Consider the following 18,672-nt stretch of genomic DNA (forward strand, 5'->3'; position numbering starts at 1 on the left):
TGAGGCTTATTTGTGTTATTATTTATGCCTTTCAATTTCACTGCAGAAATCATAGGCAGCTTAACAGAGGAAGATGTGGTGGATACAGAACAAAATAGTGCACTGATGTTTGCTGTTTATTTACTAAGAGGATGGAGAAGATGGCAATGAGGCTGCACTTTCACCACAGTCACATTCATTGAACAGCATCACTGGTACAATGGGACAGGGAAGTGAAAATGATGAAGTAAGCAATGAAGCCTGCTTTGATGTAATATTGTCAGACACCACTCTGCCCCTACCCATAAAGAAGAGTATATGATATAAGCTAATGCCTTTTGGAACAGTGGAAAGAAGAGGAATCTGTCTTTCAGGATTATCAAGAGGAACTTTAAATTGTTAAATCAAAAAAGTGATCTGTTAATCTGAAGTAGATACCTTGAAAACCAGGGGACACATCAACAAAAACTTTCCACGGTCAACACAATCTGTTTAGACAAATCTAACCACACATTCAGAAACAAAGATGACAATCAACAACATTAATATACAGCAGTGGTATGTTCAATTATAAGAGAAGTGGTGCTAAAAAAGTTGAAAGCATCTGTTGGGTGGGTGGGTGTACACCTTCAAGAAAAAACATGGTAGTGTGTTGAAAAAAATAGCACGTGTGCTATTTCCTCCATAAAATATGAGGTCAAATTGGTGATGTTTTTTCATAAGCAATAACAGAAAAATGTATTAATAAATATGATTTCAGTGTGAACAAGAAGAATGGCAGTATTCACAATTCAAAATAAACGTTAAATGGCAAAGATAGCAAAAATTACATGTGACTTGCAAGCTGTCATTATAATGAATCAGCACACACACATAGGCATGTAGGAGAACAATAGGATGACTTTGCACAAATGTGTGCCATACCACTCCCTTCTCAAAATGAAATAAGGCTCAGTTCACAGTACGATACAACAGATGAGAATATTTTTTACCTTTGAAATATCTGTAAATGTGTAGTGCTAATGACTGTGATGAATGCTTGTACAGTGCAGTGTTGTGCTTTATTATTACGGATTTGCATGGGACAACCGGTAGTGAGAGAGTGCGACTCTATATTAACATACAGTCCACATCTCTAGAGAAGTGCATAAAAGGATACTGAGCTTAATGTCCTCATATAACAGCCAGATCTCCATCAAAGTGTTTTACAGTCTCTGGAATTCTGTTAATCTGGTCAAATTCTGCTACTGATCACATTTTCAATCATGGGGGTGCGGGTATCAAACCAGGTACTGGCTAGTTTCACATAAATGGAAGCTTACATAGAAATTAATAGACAGACACAATGATGAGGCTGTAAGATTCCCTCTCAAATAAATGTACAAAATTTTCAGATTTTTAATGTGATACTTTCTACTCATCTAATATGGTTCAGAATATTTCCGTGCAATATGAAGGACAGCCTTTCTCATTCACTTGAAAAAGCTCAGAGCGAGCTAACACAGACATTCACATGAATTAACAAATGCTCAAGTATTGACTGAAAATGTTGAAAAACACAAGAATTTAAGGGACCAGCACTGGCAATTTATAACAAAATTTCATCAATGGGCCTAAAAAATGGGGTACATCAACATGATGATTCATGAGTACTGCAATTATATTATAAATGTTAGTTAAGCGTAACAGAATTTAGTATGTATACAGGTGCACCAAAGTACAATGTACAAATAATGGTTCACAACAAAAGGAAATTTACAACTGCTGATCAAAGAAAAGGTATGAAGCAAATTCTAAGCTGGAATACCTAAGCAGACATTTTGAGAGTACTGATACTAAACATTTTTGTGAATAACTCTTTACAATGTTTGTGTATGAGTTTCTGTGAACAGTCAGTGTCTATAAAATTTACCTGGGTGAGTGGCTTCATCACAGTGTACAACAATTCACTGTTTTAACTACTAATTTCACACCATTTCATCATTATACTCTGATTAAAATTACTTTGTAAATGATGATGTGGTGGGGGGAGGACAATGTTGCCAGCGTGCTGCCAGCCAAGCTACACAAAGTGCTACGTGCACCTACTAAACGGGCAACACAGAGAGGAAATGGTGCTCAATAGAAAACTACAACTGATGGCAACTGGTCCCTATCACTCGACTAGCTGAAATGTCAATCATAAAGTAATTTTAATAGGAGTGTATACAGCTAACAGAATTTTACTGTAATGTTTTGCAAATATTTTTCCATAAATTGAACATCATACATTAAATAATGAAGCTGTAGTCTCAAAACTTAGCATAAAACAAATATTTCAGGATGGGTTGGAAATCACACAGAGTTTAGACTGCAGATTGCACAGACCAGAGAGGAACAGAGAAGGCGAGGAATCCCATAACCCAGATAAAGAGAGACTCAATTTTGAATACTCACTCGCCTTTTCCACCTCGGGTATACGCATCTCTTTTGGCCTCTTTCTCTTTGGATCTAAAAAAAAATTGTCAAATAATGAATAAATAATTCTAAACAGCATAAGGCTATAAACCATACAACTGAATATAAACTTCAATTTTTCATACTGAAATGAAAACAATATTGAGCGAACAGAGATAATTTGGTTCCACTTCTCATTTATCTATATTTTCACAGTAGAAGTCGGTTGGGAATTAATACTGATAACAAGGATAGGAAGTTACAGTGCTTATCACTGATATCATCATCATCATCATCATCATCATCATCATCATCATCATCATGACAATACAGTGCATGAATAATAACATTCAACAGCAATTTAAAAAATCTCAGTGCTCATACCACATCAACAATTACCTTCTTTTATATAAAAATTATTTACAAAAGCCATAAAAGAGTATAAAACAGTAGAGACTCATAAAGCATCATTTATAAATATATTAAATTGTAAGCCCACACAACACTCAACGTACAAGACCACACAGGAGTACTGCTGAGGTAATGCACACAGAGCAAATGTCGGGAAATCTAGTTGTGGAACATGAAAAATCTGCACTAATAACTACCCTCAAGGGACTAGATCACACTCTGTCTCAACAACAAATAAAAAACAATTACTTGTGGCAAATATAACCATAACAGGAAAATAATGACGTTATTAATCTCTAACGAGTCAAATAAATGCTCAACAGAGGGAAAAGTGACTGTTAACATTACTACAGAGCAATTATTATAATCTGTGTGCATTGCATCAGCACAGTTGAACAGTACAAAAGTACTTAACACTGTTAAAAATCTGCACTACAATGGCTTTAAAAATTTCTCTTAAAATGCATAATAAGTGAACAACAATGTATAAAATGTTATTTTCATTACAAAATCACATCACTTAAAAAATAAAGAATTTTCTTCTCAGTAAACAATCTACATTAATGTATCAAACATGTTAGAGATTTGAGCATAATGTCACATTTCTCTATTATGACAAAAGCAGAAGTCAGCGAACTAATGTGGGCAAATTTTTGAAGAAACATGTTCGCTTGGAGCTCGATATTCTTTTCTTTACCACAAATGCAGAGATTAGGACCTTACTTTCTTGTTTTTCGATAAAATCTAAAATAACCAACAAGCTTATATCACTGCCAGAAATGAAAAGAGTACTTTTTCTTAAACAATATTTTCAGTTTCTTCTCTTAAATATCACGTAAGGAGTCCTTTGAGAAAGGCCTTACAAGATGACAAACATATTATGAAGCCCTTCACTTTTCATTTGCACTATTTCATGGAAGACAAATTCCCAAATAGCAAAATAGCACTGATAAACATGTGCGTGTGAACGAATTTTTATATCTAAAACCTAACAGACCCTCTGTGGAAAAGTAAACAAAAATTCATGTGACTAAATAGGCTTCAATATACATATACCATCTTTCAAACCTCTGAATGCAAAGCTTTATGTCTCACTGTAACACAGTTCTTTTGGAAACAAGAGAAATCCCCTCACCACTGTGTTTTCCATCAATTTCTGCTTAATGGCACTGATAAATGAGTTATGCAGCAGCTAACTTTAAATAATACTCTGTTGATACAAATTAATTTAGCAAGGTAATAAAATCCTGAAGACTGGATGTGGAAGTGTGTCCATCAATATTGATTCATGTACAAATTTAGGTATTTATGCAAAATATTTCCATCTGCAGGAAACAAAAAAACTCCAATTTCTGGAATTTAGTATGCTTAGAATCAAAGTAAAAACATATGTCAACAATAACAAAGTCTTAAAATGCTTCAATAACATGGCGCCTCTAGCAGGGAAGCATCATGATGTTTAATATAATGTAAATTGGAAAGGTCCATGACACATACCCACAAGAAATTTAAAGTTATTGCCTGGAGAGTAAAGTTAAAGCAAACAACTGAAAAAGAAATCAGGGCTCCATGCTGTTTCTATTTCACTGATCAACATCTAGTTCCAGGAATTCACCTGGATGCTAAACAGAAAAACTGTCGAAAAGTTTCATTTAATACACCACAGTATATTGTTCTGTGCCAGTTTCTGTACAGCATAATACACCAAATGTTTATTCAAGGTAAGCTGTGACTTCTGTTGTTTTACATCTGGGAAATCATTACTCAAGATATTTGGAACACTACTCATAAAAATAAAGCAAATGTTTAACACTATGACCATCTGCTGGAATGAAAGACTAGCAGAAAAATAAAACTTGACAATCTGGGAAGTTAGGAACTAAAAAAATACAGAAACGGTGCAACAAAATAGTTATATTGGGAACACAATATGCCACATTTTCAACTAATGTAATGGCAAGGAGCATATTAACAAAGAAATGAGCTGTCCACAGCCACAACAGAAACACAATTAAGCAAAAATATCACGTGGTCGAGCTTCTGGAGGCTGGCTCTGCTGTTGTGTAAGAATACGGCCACCTTCCACAGGGCTGTAATAGAAAGACATTTCATCGAATTCTGATGCAGTGGCATGGGGTGCTACGTCAGTGTACAGAGCATAATGTTCAGCTTCTGTAAGTTCAGGCTGCCCAGTTAGAGGAATGAATATGACATCCTCTTCAGGTCGCGAAGGGGAAGGAGATGATTGCCGTTGAGCAGACCCTTCACGTGACCTACCACCAGTACTATCTTTACGGTTTTTCTTTTTTGAGAAAAGCTTCTGGAAAAGTGTTGGCTTGGCTGAACGAGGTTCAGCTGGTAGGGGTTGGTCTGTTGGAGGTGGTGACGCAGGGGGAGAGGCAGAACTAGGTATTTGTGGGACAGATGCATGCACCTGCTGCTGCAGCTGTGGTGGTGGTGGGTGATCAGGACGCCCCGGTGGAGATTTCCTACTACGTTTCGGTGGCAGGGGTGGCAGACGTTCAGAACCTGCGTCTGGTGTTACTGGTGCTGGTACATCACGTTTTCCATGTGGTGGAGGGACAGGGGCAATGGAAATGAGTGGAGGAACAACAGGTGCAGCTACGTCTTCGTATCGATCACGATCTGCTTCTAGCAAGTCTACAACGGGATTCTTCATAGCCATTTGCAGGGAGGAATAGGTCTGTGTATCATCTTCAGGAAGGTTTTCTGTCGCAGCAACTACTGCTGCAAGTTCTGCTTCTGTCACTTCCATGGGTTCATCTGTAACTGTCTCTGGAGGGTGTCCAGAGTCACCACCAGATGGCATAAGCAACCGAGCACGCGTGTCAGAATAAATTTCATCAAGTTCTGCTACCTGTGATAAAAGTTCCTTAAGTGAGCGACTCGTCTCTGTTTCTTGCTCAGCTTCAGGCTTAGCCTCCATGACTTCCCCATCATTGTTGTCCTCCTTTAATGTATTTTCACCTTCAGGTTGCGTTTTCAACTCTTCTGAAACAACAGCAGAGCCTATGGTACCTGGTGATGTGGACGCCTGCACAGACAGGGCAGTATTTGCTGGTTTTGGCACAGTTCTAATATTATTTGTAGGAACTGTGGATACCGCAATGCTACCACCAGTCATCAAACTAGCACTGGCAGAGAGAATGTCTGAAAATACTCTATAGTCAGCTTTTCCTTGGCGTAAGGACCGGCGCAGAGCCCAGAACGACGGCCTACCTGATTCCAAAGGTATCAATTCAAAGGGCAGGGGCTCGGATGTAGCACCGTCACTGGGCCGACGTAACTGGATGTGAGCACGTACAGGTCGGTCAACATCGAGTGTGCGGTAACGTGGCGTTCGGAGGCAGATTGCAACTTGCTTGTGGACTTGCGTCGGCTGGAACTCACCAAATCCTTCCCACATAACCTGTCCACCCTGCTCCTCAAAAAAACGTACTTGGATATCCTCTGAAAACAAACAAAGAAAAATAGAGGTAAATGTTCTAATTACATTCCCACAGTAAACAATATTTAATATACATTACACCTGTGCTGCCTGTACACATTATGCTGTATGTTTAGATGACACTAAAACGATAATGAAAAACTTCAAATGTATACTGTATATACTACAGTTCCAGTTGTTAAAACACACAGGCTTCCATTTTAAAAAAATCCCCACTCAGACAGGAAAAACACTGAAGACATTACTAATTTCCTTTACACAACAACAATATATTAGATTCACTGAGTTATCCAGACTCAACTGAGAAGGAAACAAACTTTCATACGCAAAGCTTACTGACAAATAATTTGACATATCAAACGTATTAACAAATGTTTGTTCCTGTTAATTCTATGTGGCTTAGTTTTCATTTGTTTCACACTTTTATTGTATACCTCATTCTGCTAATCATCTGTTATTGTTATTTATCATTATTTTGTTATGATTCTAGTATCTGACACTTTCTGGCACATTAAAACCGTGTGCCAGACCGAGATTCGAACTAGACACTTATATCTTTTGTGGACAAGCTACCCAACAATGACTTATGACCTGTCCTAACAGTTGTACTTCTGCCAGTACCTCATCTCCTACCTTCCATACCTCACAGAAGCTCTCCCATGAAACTTGGAAATACTAGCACTCCTGGAAGAAAGGATATTGCAGATACATGGCTTAGCCACAGCCTGGGAGATATTTCCAGAATGATATTTTCATTCTGCAAAGTAATGTGCACTGATAGAGAACTTCTCGACGAAAGGCAAAGGTCCTAACTTTGAGTCTTCATCCAGCACAAGTTTCCATTGGTCAGGAAGTTTCATATCAGCACACGCTCCACTGCTTAGTGAAAGTATCATTCCAAAAAACATCTCCTAGGTTGCAGCTAAGCCATGTATCCACAATATCCTTTCTTCCAGGAAGGTTAGTTTTGCAATTTTCGCAGGAGACTATCTGTGAAGTGAAGTGTGGAAGGTAGGAGATGAGGTACTGGTGAAAGTAATGTTGTGAGAACAGGTCATGAGTTGTGCTTGGATAGGTCGTCAGTAGAGTGCTTGCCTGCAAAAGGCAAAGGTCCAGAATTGAAGTCCCAGTCTGACACACAGTTTTAATCTGCCCGGAAGTTTCATATCAGCGCACACTCCACTAGTATGTATTTTCTTCTCGTGTAGTAATTCAAGTTTCTCCATATACAGTACTGTTGTAATTCCATGTTTGAACATATTTCTACAAAAGAAAGCTACACACGAAGACATTATGTTCACACATTAATATATGAAGGGAACAAGAAGAAATGGAAGACAATACAATTTCAAACCGACTGATACTTCCAAAATCCGTAACACAATGACAAAAGTAAAGAAGCCAATTTATGATCTGTGATAAAAATTAGCATGTCAAATATCAAAAAAGTATCTATATAATGGACAGAAATAGTATGTATTAATAAAATCAAATATTACATTTCATGTTAATCATAACTGTCATTTTGTTTTCTCTGATCATATTAATTATCTTGTTTTCTTGAAAGCCAATCATTAAAATTTTAATGTGTTTCAGATTTAGTAATCTAATAAAACAGATGTTGAGTGATGGTTACTCAAAAGAAGAACATGGTTACTAAACCAAAACACTTTTCATGGACTTGTTTTACGCAACTTCAACAGTACAACAACCGCTGATGATGTTTTGTTCCCAATTACAAAATTATTAAAAAGAACCTTTTTTATGTTTTGTTTGTAGCTCACCTCTATTACATCATTTTATAACAGACAAGAGTTAAGTGCATACACTATCTGATAAAAAGAATCTCGACAGCCCTACATCGGAACCAGACCACTAGATGTCATGAGAAGCAGACCTGTCAATACAAAATAAGGCAGGAGGTATTGTATTGCCAGTAGAGAATTGTAACAGAAGGATGGGCTGATCAGGAGAGCTCAGTGACTTGAATGTGGACTGGTCATTGAACATCACCTGAGTAACAAATTCTTCAGGGACATCTGGTATAATTAATTTGCCTTGAGACATATGAGTCTCAAATTTATCTACAATAATGGTTATAGGCTGAAGGTGTGAACTGAAGTTTTTGTTAGAGAGGGCACTGGACTATGGTAGTCTGTGCAGCTGTGTTACCTATACTGCTATGGTGGTGTAATGGCCAACACATCTGCCTAGTAAGCAGAAGATACAGATTTAAGTCCCAGCTGTGACACAAATTTTAATTCATTTCTTCAGCTTTCATCTTCAGGGACATTTCCACCTGTCTAAAACTGCCCCAGCTGACTGTTGGAGATGTGATTGTGAAACAGAAATCAAGACAGGGCAGACATCACATATTGATGGACAGGGACTGTCAAAGCATTGTGGATGATGGTTGTAAAAAAAAATCACATGAAATCACTTGTGCTCCCAGCAGTCTAGCTACCACAACAACTGTAAATAGGGATCTAAAAGGAGTAGGTTCCTGCTGTCAAGCTGCTCCTCATAAGACACAAGACTTCTGTAGTCAATGCTAAGCGACACTTGAGGTGATAAAAAAGTGATGCCTCTTGTCAGCAGCTGACTGGAAATGAGAGATTTGGAGTGACGAATCATGCTATATCCAGTGGCAATCTGATGCAAGGGTTTGGGTTTGGCGAATGCTTGGAGAACTTTACCTGCCATCAAGAGTAGCCCCAACAATCAAGTACTGTGGTGTTGCAGTGGTTAGTGTGTGGTCCCCTAGTTGTACTTAAGCAAACACATAATGCAAAAGGATATCAACACATCTTACAACATTTTGTACTACATACGGTAGAGAAACATTATAGAGATAGTGACCAACTGTGCCAGCATGACAATGCACGCTGCCATACATCAGTATTTGTGAAGCAATGGTTTGCTGACAGCAGAATTACTGAAGTGGATTGGCCTTTCCAGAGTCATGATCCGAACCAAATGAAACACCTTTGGGATGTGTTAGAACGTTGACTTAATTAAGACCCAAGTGTCCAACTTCATTACCTTCTCTGGTTTTGGTTTTTGAGGCAGCCACTCTTTCATGGACATTCAGAAACCTCATCAAAATGTCCCCCCACCACCTCCCCCTCCAGGTGAAGGATGGCATCAGAGAGAAGAATGGGCACACCCCATATTTGTAGCTACTAATAAGTGTTCCGATACTTTTGATCAGAAAGTGTACTTTAGCCTTTTCTTCTTAATTTCCCTTAGAAAAACACTTCTGCTTTCAGCAAATTTCAGAGAACACTAACAATGTAGAATAAATAATGCAATTAAAATAATTTCAAATTTGAACTACAAATAAGTTAAACCAGGTTAACTACAGGTTTGCACATATACCTTTGGCAACCTTCTCACAGAGAAGAATAATCTCTTTTCCACCAGCCACTGTTGCAGTACAGTCACTCAGTTTGCAGATAACTAGGTCAGACATCGCCTCTGTAAAAAGAGAGAGATTCTCTGGAGTACAAATGTGGTAATATAGTGCATACACTGCAAAGTTATTTCATTAAAAGAAAACTTATCAAGTGCCAGAAATCTGCCCACAACAGCCACTTTGAGATAAATCCTTTTTTGAGCTAGAGTACACACACACACACACACACACACACACACACACACACACACACACACACCATATTGTGTGTCCATTGCACAACAAGAGAGGCCAATTGTCAGAAGAGATCACATGTTCTGAGTTTCCTGCAAACACAATTCTATTGTGGTATAGATAGGAGGTGCATCACAGTGTGAAGTGGCATAGCAACTGGAAAATATGTATTCCAAAGATGAAGTATGTGGGACAGTAGGATTCTTGTGAGTGAAATGTCTAAATTGCACACTGACTCTTTGTGAAATTGTGGTGGTACATTGATCAAATGAGATTTTATGTCCAACTGTAGTGAAATTGTGTCGACAATTTGAACAAGGCCGCATAGATGTGGGAAGCCCAGATTTTGCGCCATGTTATTTCCAACCTTTTAGGAAGATGGAAGAACATCTTTCCAATGAAGAGGACAGTTCCTGAATGGCTCCATAACCATGTAGCAGGTATCTATCACTGAGGAACTGAACATTTTAACTGTTGTTTACAGTCACTTGGTGACTACATTGAAAAACAGTGTCACATATCTGTGTCACTTTGAAGTGTAGTGAAACATTCAACAGAAGTTATTTGGGCTGCCCTAATAATGTGTAACTTACTTTTTAAGTCCCTTTGTATATGTGCTCAGCTCAAAAAAAGGATTTGTCTGAGAGCTAGCAAAGTTTTCATTCTTTTTTTCTGTGTCTGCTGATGACTCAACACTTCTACTATTTGGTGAGTTGTTGCCTTTACTCCTATGGTATTTACATTCTGCCAGAACTTTCTGCACCAGAATTCAAATAAAATAAATAAATAAAGGCAGTAATGAAATAGAAAGCTAAGCAATAGACAAAACATGATAAGCACACAAGGAGGCACCAAAGTTAGAATAGTCAAACCTATCTCTACAAAAACCTGTAAAAGCATAAACACTTAGTCTGTACCACATAGAACACATTTTTCATGATGGCCCATTTTTTACTATGAAATATCATAATGAACAACAGCCTCATTTAATCAAAATTCAAGGAAAACAAACTTTGTTAATAAGTTAAATCATTTAACTTGTACATCCTGCTAGCCTGCAGATATTTTCTTCAGGTTGTTCAGTGATATTAGGAAAACCATATCAAACACAAACTTCATTAAAAAAGCTGTAAATTTATGAGACACCACTGGTAACCATTACTTATTTCAGGAGGCAAAATATTTAGTATTACTGATAAGATGATGATGATGATAATTATGATGATTATGATTATGAGCTGGGACTTATTTCCTCCATTTCATGAGCAAAACACGTAAAATAGTAAAAAGCGAAAAAAGTTGTGACTGGCTGCTTCAACTCATAAGTAAGTCAAAGAGCTGAAAAAGAGTATGACAGTAGTTGTAACATGAAAGGTAAAATAAAACAGAGCTAACCCAGACAGCATCTTGCACAAGATGGTCTAAATGCATAACGAGGTGAAGGGGGAAAGAAAGTAACCTGCGATCGCATGAGGGGTTCCCAGTGGCAGATGGAGGCTCCCCCCCCCCCCCCCCCTTTTCAACCACCCTTGACACTAAAAGTGGAGCAATATCATAGTTTAGTGTAAAATCCACTCTCCCTCACGAAATGCAGCAATGACATAGTGTCTGTCTCATCATCTGCAAGCATCTGAGGTAGTGAGGTACGCAAGCTGAAAGTGTGCTGCAAATCAGCCAGCAGGGCGCACTCAACAAGAATACAGCCAATCGCCAGTAGACTACTGCAGCTGAAGTAAGGAGGAGTCTGCCGACACAGAAGGAACTCACGGGTGAGTCTCGTGTGGTCGATGTGTAGTTGGCACAACACAATGGCATCATTCCAAGAGGCCTGGAAAGATGTTTACCACTGCTTCTCGTGTCCCCTTGCAAGTGCAAAAGCATAACCAACCCTGTCGTTAACTTTCAATCCATCCATGTAAATGCATACCGAATTAGAATAATCGTGGAGGATTGAATGAAACAGGTGTCAGAAGGATAGGATCTGCATCCTTTTTGGGGCCACAAAAGAGGTCCATCTGTATCACAGGACAGGGTACAGACCACAGGGGGTGTTGAGAGGAAGCTCTAGAAACACAGACTAAATGAGGCTGTTGGAGTATTGAGTTGGATGCCAGCTGGTCTACCCAGTTTTGGCCAATGTGCAAACAGTCTGAACTGTTGGTAATGAAACAGAGTTGAGGGACGTGGGTGAGTAGGGATGTGACAAATTGTGACTGTGTAATTTGTCAGAAGCTGTTGTCGTCCAACCCACAGTGGTAGGACACCAGCTTCCACCAGGAGGCTGTCAACAGGACTCATACAGAAGGCCCCCATTGCCAACAGCACGTCAATGTGGTGAACAGGATCCAGCAAGCTCAGTACAGATAGTGCTGCCAACCCATGTGCAACACATCCCTAGTCGAAGCCCGATAAAATCAGTACTTTGTAAAATCTCAGGAGAACTCTGCAGTTCACGCTCCACGAGGAGTTACTAAGAAAATAGAGAGCATTTATCTTCTTCATGTAAGCTGTCAGTGACACATAGCAGCCAGTTAGCTTGATGTCAAATAAAATGCTAAGGAACAGAAAAATTTCAATAACTTCAAGTAACTGGTCACCAAGGTAAATTTCTGGGTGTGGATATGTGACAAAGCAAGCTGGGATAATTTTAATTCCCCTCTTGTTTTGCCATCTGCCTTCTTAAAATTCTTTTTTTTTTCCATGTCTGACAAATTACCATTAACAAACGTGAGTATAATCTGCATTTTCATAAAAGGGAAAGGTTGGCCCTCAGTTTTAAATAATATAAAACCAAGTCTAATTTTGTGCTTACTTTTATGTATGTAATTGATTTTCTAATTTATTTCGTCTATTCCTAGTTAGTATCTTTTGTTATAAGATGAAATCAGTAATTGTTTCTTAACTTAAATTCTATTGTTGACTTATAAACAAATATAAATTCTGTACTCATTATAAACACTTGGAGGAACAACTAAAAGTATTCTTAAAGGATCCATTTGGCTCTATTCGAAAACATGTTAGCAAAGGTAGCTCTTAATTCCAAAGTAATGTTCAGTTTCATCAAAAGTACTGTCTGCACAACTATATTTGTTAATTTCATGATTTAAACAAATAATACGGCTTAACCCTTATAGTAGACGAAACTGTTAAAAAGACGCAATTTTTCGATGTATACAGTTAATTGAATGAGTTAAGTTTTAATTGTAATTTCTGTAAATTACACAACAAACAATGAGAAGTTTCAGTGCCTATTATTGTGAGGATATATATGGGCCCAATTTTTGGTCACAAAACAGTCAGTTCACAGCTGAATTTCAGACAAGAAACCCGTAATGGTTAGATCAATAACAATACATCAACTTAACTATTAAATAAGTGTAACACAATTAAGCCATGCGTTAAAACAATGACAGTGTCTGCTCCATACATACCTTTTTATTCTTCAAGAACTGTGAAATGTGTGGTTAGGCTTTTAGTGCTCGTAGATGTTCAACAGTAAATCATTGTAGCAGTATGTGGATGTTTGCCTGCAAACTATTAATGAGGCTTTTCGAAAGTTAAACAATAGTGCACTGCCCGTATAATTGTGTATTATTGGGGGGTTGTGAACAGAACTGTGAAATGCAAATGTGCACCTGTTGGCCAAATCATTTAAAGTAGTCAGTGTTTGACTTCCACCCCCAATTTTTCAGCTAGTATAGCAACGCAGTACATCGACACCGAGGACCAATAACAAGGAAATAAAGCAGGCGAACATCACAGGTGCACAGTCCAGAGTCGGTAAAAGTGCATAGCTTATGATTCTGCAGGCAAAGATCGTCCACATACACTGACAGAGAGACAGTGGGGGCCCACTGCATTTACAATACCATTGATGGCAATAGCGAACAGCATTATACTCACAACTGATCCCTGAGTGACTCCTGTTTCCTGTACATATTGGTTGCTGACAGTCGATCGTATATGGATGCAGGATAGTCGGATTCTGGGTGCAAATGGGTAAACTACTCTGGAAGTCATGGAAGAAGTAGAGCTGTGGGAACAGGTTGAGTAACTCAGCTGGTAGAGCACTTGCCCGTGAAAGGCAAAGGTCCTGAGTTAGAGTCTCAGTATGGCACAAAGTTTTAATCTGCCAGGAAGTTTCATATCAGCGCACACTCTGCTGCACAGTGAAAACTTCCTTCTGGAAACAACCCCAAGCTGTGGCAAAGCCATGTCTCTACAACATCCTTTCTTCCAGGAGTGCTAGTTCAGCAAGTTTTGCAGGAGAGCTTCTGTGAAATTTGGAAGGTAGAAGACAAGGTACTGGTGGAAGCAGAGGTTCGGGGATGGGTCGGGAGTCTTGCTTGGGTAGCTCAGTTGGCAGAGCACCTGCTTGTGAACGGCACAGATCCTGAATTCAAATCTCGGTCTGGCACACAATTTTAATCTGCCAGGAAATTTCAATAATAATATCGCTGCGCAATTGAGAGGGAAATTCTCCTTCCCACCAAATACAATTAAAAAGCCCACGAATATGTTTCATGCTGTTGACACAAAGATGTTTGAGCATTTGGCTGTGGATTTTGTCGGGTCCAGGGGCCGTATCTTGACACCCTGCCAATGTGCTGCACCCATTCACTAATAGGGATGTTGTATGACAGAGAGCTGGAGAGCTGGGTGCATGGAAGGACAGCAGGCGTCACTCAATAAGGTGCTTCCAGGACAGGAAAGGAGGATGGTAATTACTGCAAGTGGACACTTCAGCGAAGTATGCCACAAAACATTCAGCAATTACCATGGGATCAGTGCAGAAGTTACCACTGACAAGGATGCCAGAAACTGCTGTGGGTGGTGGATGGCCACAAATGTAGCAGAGTTTAGTCCATACTTGGGACGATGGGGTGTGGGATGATACATATAGCTCCCAATACTCTTGCTTCCTTTTCTTTATAAAAAAATTTTTTTTGGTCTTGTGTTTCTTGAATGCTGCTAAATTATCCACAGAGGGACAGCACTTGTGCCGTTGAAGCACCATTCAATACTCTCTGATCACTGTGGCTATATCTTCAGACCACTATGGCACGGGCCTGCCAGTCAGCTTTCTGAAGCAACCAATGTGGAGCACGCTCTGGATGTATGCGAGTGGAAAGGGAGAGAACTATAGGAAAACGGTCACTGTCACAGAGACCGCCACGGATGTGCCACTGAATCAGGGGCAAGATACTCGGGCTGCAGATCGTGAGATCAATAGTTGAGTATGTTCCGTGACCTGCACTGAAGTCTGTTGCAGTTCCAGTTTTAATTAGGCAGATGTACAATTCTGAAAGGAGGCATTCTATTACTTGGCCTCTGTGAGACATAGTGTCGCCACCCAACAGAAGATTATGGGCATTAAAGAACCCCAATAAGAGGAAGGAGGGAGGTAGCTGTTCCACTAACTCTTAACAGCTTGTGATATTGGAAAGGTCTGTCTGCAGGTAGATAACATTACATATTTTCATCCAAACTGACAAGTAGACACCGACGGCCATGGTCACTAGTGCAGTGGTAAGGGGCACCTGCTCACTGAAAGTATCACAGTGTATGAGGGTACAGACCCCACTGGATGCTCTCTCAACATTAACACAGTTGGTACACTAGGGTTATTTTCAGAGGAGGGTCATGTGTTGCTGTAAACCATGTTTCCTGAAGTACTATGCCAATTAATTGATGGAGTTTGGTCAGATGGCAATAGTAGCCATTACAGTTACACTAAAGGAGAGCTGGAGTCAGGTCTAAGAAAGTAGTCAACGGAAAAGACAGGTGTGATTACTTTGCTACCAGGTCATAGTTCAACTGATTGTGTGATCCATCATCAGTATGCATAGACTTGACCTCTGCAGGGATGGGGATTGGAACACCTGAAGTCTCAGAAAGTAGTTTATCTTTTTGCTTATCCTTATTATCCTAGTGAGACTTCAATTTCTGTGTACTTTTTCCCATTTTATCTTCCGTGAGCGAATAGGACTGTACTTTTTATTAGTCGGCCTGCAGCCTGTGGCTGCTGGTTCCTGAGAGGGGCACCTTGGCAGGCGTCCTCATCCCTGACAATATGAGAGGATGGAGTGGGAACCACAATGTTATAGGTGTTGGGGGCGAGGGAGCTGACATTCCCTCCTCCAACTGTAGGGCAGGCTCTGGAATATGACAAGGGCCAGGTGGTGTCAAGCGGGACCTTATCATTTGAGGTATAGACTGTGACACAATAGTTGCATAATTTGAGACCGTATCAACTGGATGCAGTCTTTCAGTCGGAGGAAGTCCTTAAAATTTTTTCTTTGCATCTTGATAAGATAGGCAGTCAAGCTTTTTATACTCTTGGATTTTCTTCTCCCTCTTGAACACTGAGCATTGCGGTGAACAGAGAGGTGTAGTTCCAGGCAGTTAAAACTTTGAGGGGGTTTGTCACAAGGGTTGCTCTCATGGGACATCCATCCACATGCCCTACAGATATCCTCATCAGAACAGTGAGAGGACATGTGTCTGAAACTTTGGCACCTAAAACATCTCATTGGAGGCAGAAAATAAGGCCTGACATCACGCCTATAAATCATGATCCTAACCTCTTCAGGCAAAATGTTGCCTTCAAAGGCAAGGATAAAAGCTCCAGTGTCCACTTTATTATCCTTGGGTCCCCTCTGGATTGGGCAAACCAAATGGACTCCACACCACACCAGATTAGTATGCAGCTCTCCACCAATTTGTAATGTTAGGTCATGATGGAAGATAAACCCATAAATTTTACTGAGCTTGTTATGAGGAGAAATTGAGACTGGTGTGTCTCATATCTTGGCAGAGGCTTGAAGTGCCTGTGATTGGTTGGCGCACAATGTTTTGATCAGCAAACATCCCATTCTCATCTTCCTTATTTCAGCAACCTATCCAAACCGATCTTCAATATTTTCAACCAAAAAAGGTGACTTCATTGTAATGAAAGATCCACCACCAGCTCAGGAACAAAACAAGAACTCAGCAAAATGTTCACTTCCATTTCTCTTTATCTGGTTCTCATCTTGAGGCATGGTCAAAGACGGAAATGCCAGAGGGTTGTAAACTCAGCATCAATATCGCTGCTCCTGGCCATCGTTAAGTTTGATCTTTTTCACTGCGGATATCCACCCTGATGCCACTCACTGGAATTGGACACTCTTCCCATGGGCCACCCAGCCAAGGCAAAGGCATCTGGCACAGTAGCCGCTGCCCATAGTCCTTGTACCCCTAAGTGGATAGGTATCCACTCCTTGGCTGTCACAGTGAGGTTACACCTCTGGCACCGGCAAGGCAATCGCTGCTTTGACAGGGGCTACCACCAAGAGGTACAGGAGAGCAGCACCCCATCATGATGGACTGGCTACTGCATTGGATTTCAGGTGCAAAGATAGATCCACTTGATTGGTCGGTGTAAAAGATAACAGTGCACAGTGGAGAGTTGACGCATCACAGAAAGGTTTCTTTCCCCAAATGGCCTGCACTTCTGTAAAATTTGGAAAGTTGTGGTGAAACCCACAATGGGTATCAGAATGGTAAAAGCCAAAAAAGGTGAGGAAAAAGTGTTTAAAAAAATTGAAAAGAGTGAAAACCTTTAGAAGTCCAAAGAATAGTCAAAATACCAAGGTAACAATGTGGCCAAATAAAAATATTCCTACTAGTCACCTCTAACGACACCAAGGATGGCTGCAGGTCTATCCTAGTCCCTGACACCACAGGGAGGAGTATTACCGATAAGACATATATCAAAGTATGAAACACTATCCTAATTGTCGGAACTATTAGTTGCTTCCTTTGGGAGGAGAGGACAGTTATCGGAAGGTAAAAGAGAACGGGCAGACGTCTCATACCTCAGACATCTTATGTTCTGTGGCAAGATCAGAATGATTGCTATTTTGTTGGCAATATGAAAATATTGATTCACAAGTTTAATTTCCATTGCCAGCCAGTTTGCTGGACACTGAGTGCTATTTTGTGCAACTATGTCACTGGTACTCGAAAACAGAGGGGATGGGGGCACCATCTATCAAAGGAAAGAGACAGACATAGCCAGCATCCAGAATCAAATTCACTTGTAAGTAGCAGCATGTAACCAACAAGACCTTAAAGTCTACTGAATTATTGACAATATGATTAATAAGGTATGCTGAATAACACAAGCTGGGTGGATACTTGGAAAGATATTTTTTATCATGTAATGGAATCCCACGTCTTAGTTCTGCCACAGTACAAAGTCACATCAAGTGTTTGGTAATTAATAAAAAGGTTTTGATGTAAGGTGGTAAAAAGAGATCCTCCTCTTCCTCATGTAAAGGTTTTTGTTCAAAGACTGGATAACACCTTAATATCCAGAAAAGAAAACAAACAACTGTTATGTAAACCACCTACATGCGAGAAAAATATAACCAGCATTTGGAAATACTTGGGGAAACCAGAGTCAAATGGGTGCCAATTTCAGGACTACTAATTCAGTCTATCTAATTAGAAATGTCACACAACTGTTTTGCATATAACAGACTATCAGACTCTGAAGAACCATATTATAGAAGACAATTGCCAAAATATACATTAGAAGGAAAACAACACCGAAACTGCCATAAATTTATTAATATAAGCTTTCAGAAATGTCTCTGTGAAAACTGAAAGTACTATACAGGATTTTTTACAACTTTCAGAATACGAGAGGCACACTAAAATACAAAAACTTAAATTTTTAAAG

General features: G+C 39.6%; 2 protein-coding genes across 3 annotated transcripts in view; both read right to left on the reverse strand.

Annotated features, from left to right (window-relative positions):
- The window catches only part of LOC126092566 (embryonic polarity protein dorsal-like), a 106,734-nt gene that overhangs the window by 58,874 nt on the left and 29,188 nt on the right, over positions 1 to 18,672 (reverse strand). For both annotated transcript variants that reach the window (XM_049908239.1, XM_049908240.1), the window contains exons 6-8: positions 9,674 to 9,772; positions 6,067 to 6,297; positions 2,416 to 2,469 (exon numbers count right to left, since the gene is read on the reverse strand). In XM_049908239.1, the coding sequence (XP_049764196.1) occupies positions 2,416 to 2,469; positions 6,067 to 6,297; positions 9,674 to 9,772 (384 nt within the window). The remainder of the gene's footprint in view (positions 1 to 2,415; positions 2,470 to 6,066; positions 6,298 to 9,673; positions 9,773 to 18,672) is intronic.
- Positions 2,331 to 6,047, reverse strand: LOC126092567 (embryonic polarity protein dorsal-like). Its single transcript, XM_049908241.1, has one exon. The coding sequence runs from the start codon at positions 5,969 to 5,971 to the stop codon at positions 4,838 to 4,840; it is 1,134 nt and encodes a 377-aa protein (XP_049764198.1). The 5' UTR covers positions 5,972 to 6,047; the 3' UTR covers positions 2,331 to 4,837.

Source organism: Schistocerca cancellata, chromosome 7 (assembly GCF_023864275.1).
Source record: "Schistocerca cancellata isolate TAMUIC-IGC-003103 chromosome 7, iqSchCanc2.1, whole genome shotgun sequence".
In the NCBI taxonomy this organism is placed as follows: domain Eukaryota; kingdom Metazoa; phylum Arthropoda; class Insecta; order Orthoptera; family Acrididae; genus Schistocerca; species Schistocerca cancellata.

What these genes read in the sequence shown, in the direction of transcription:
- LOC126092567 (XM_049908241.1), bottom strand. Translation starts at nt 5,971, where the DNA reads ATGACTGGTGGTAGCATTGCGGTATCCACAGTTCCTACAAATAATATT.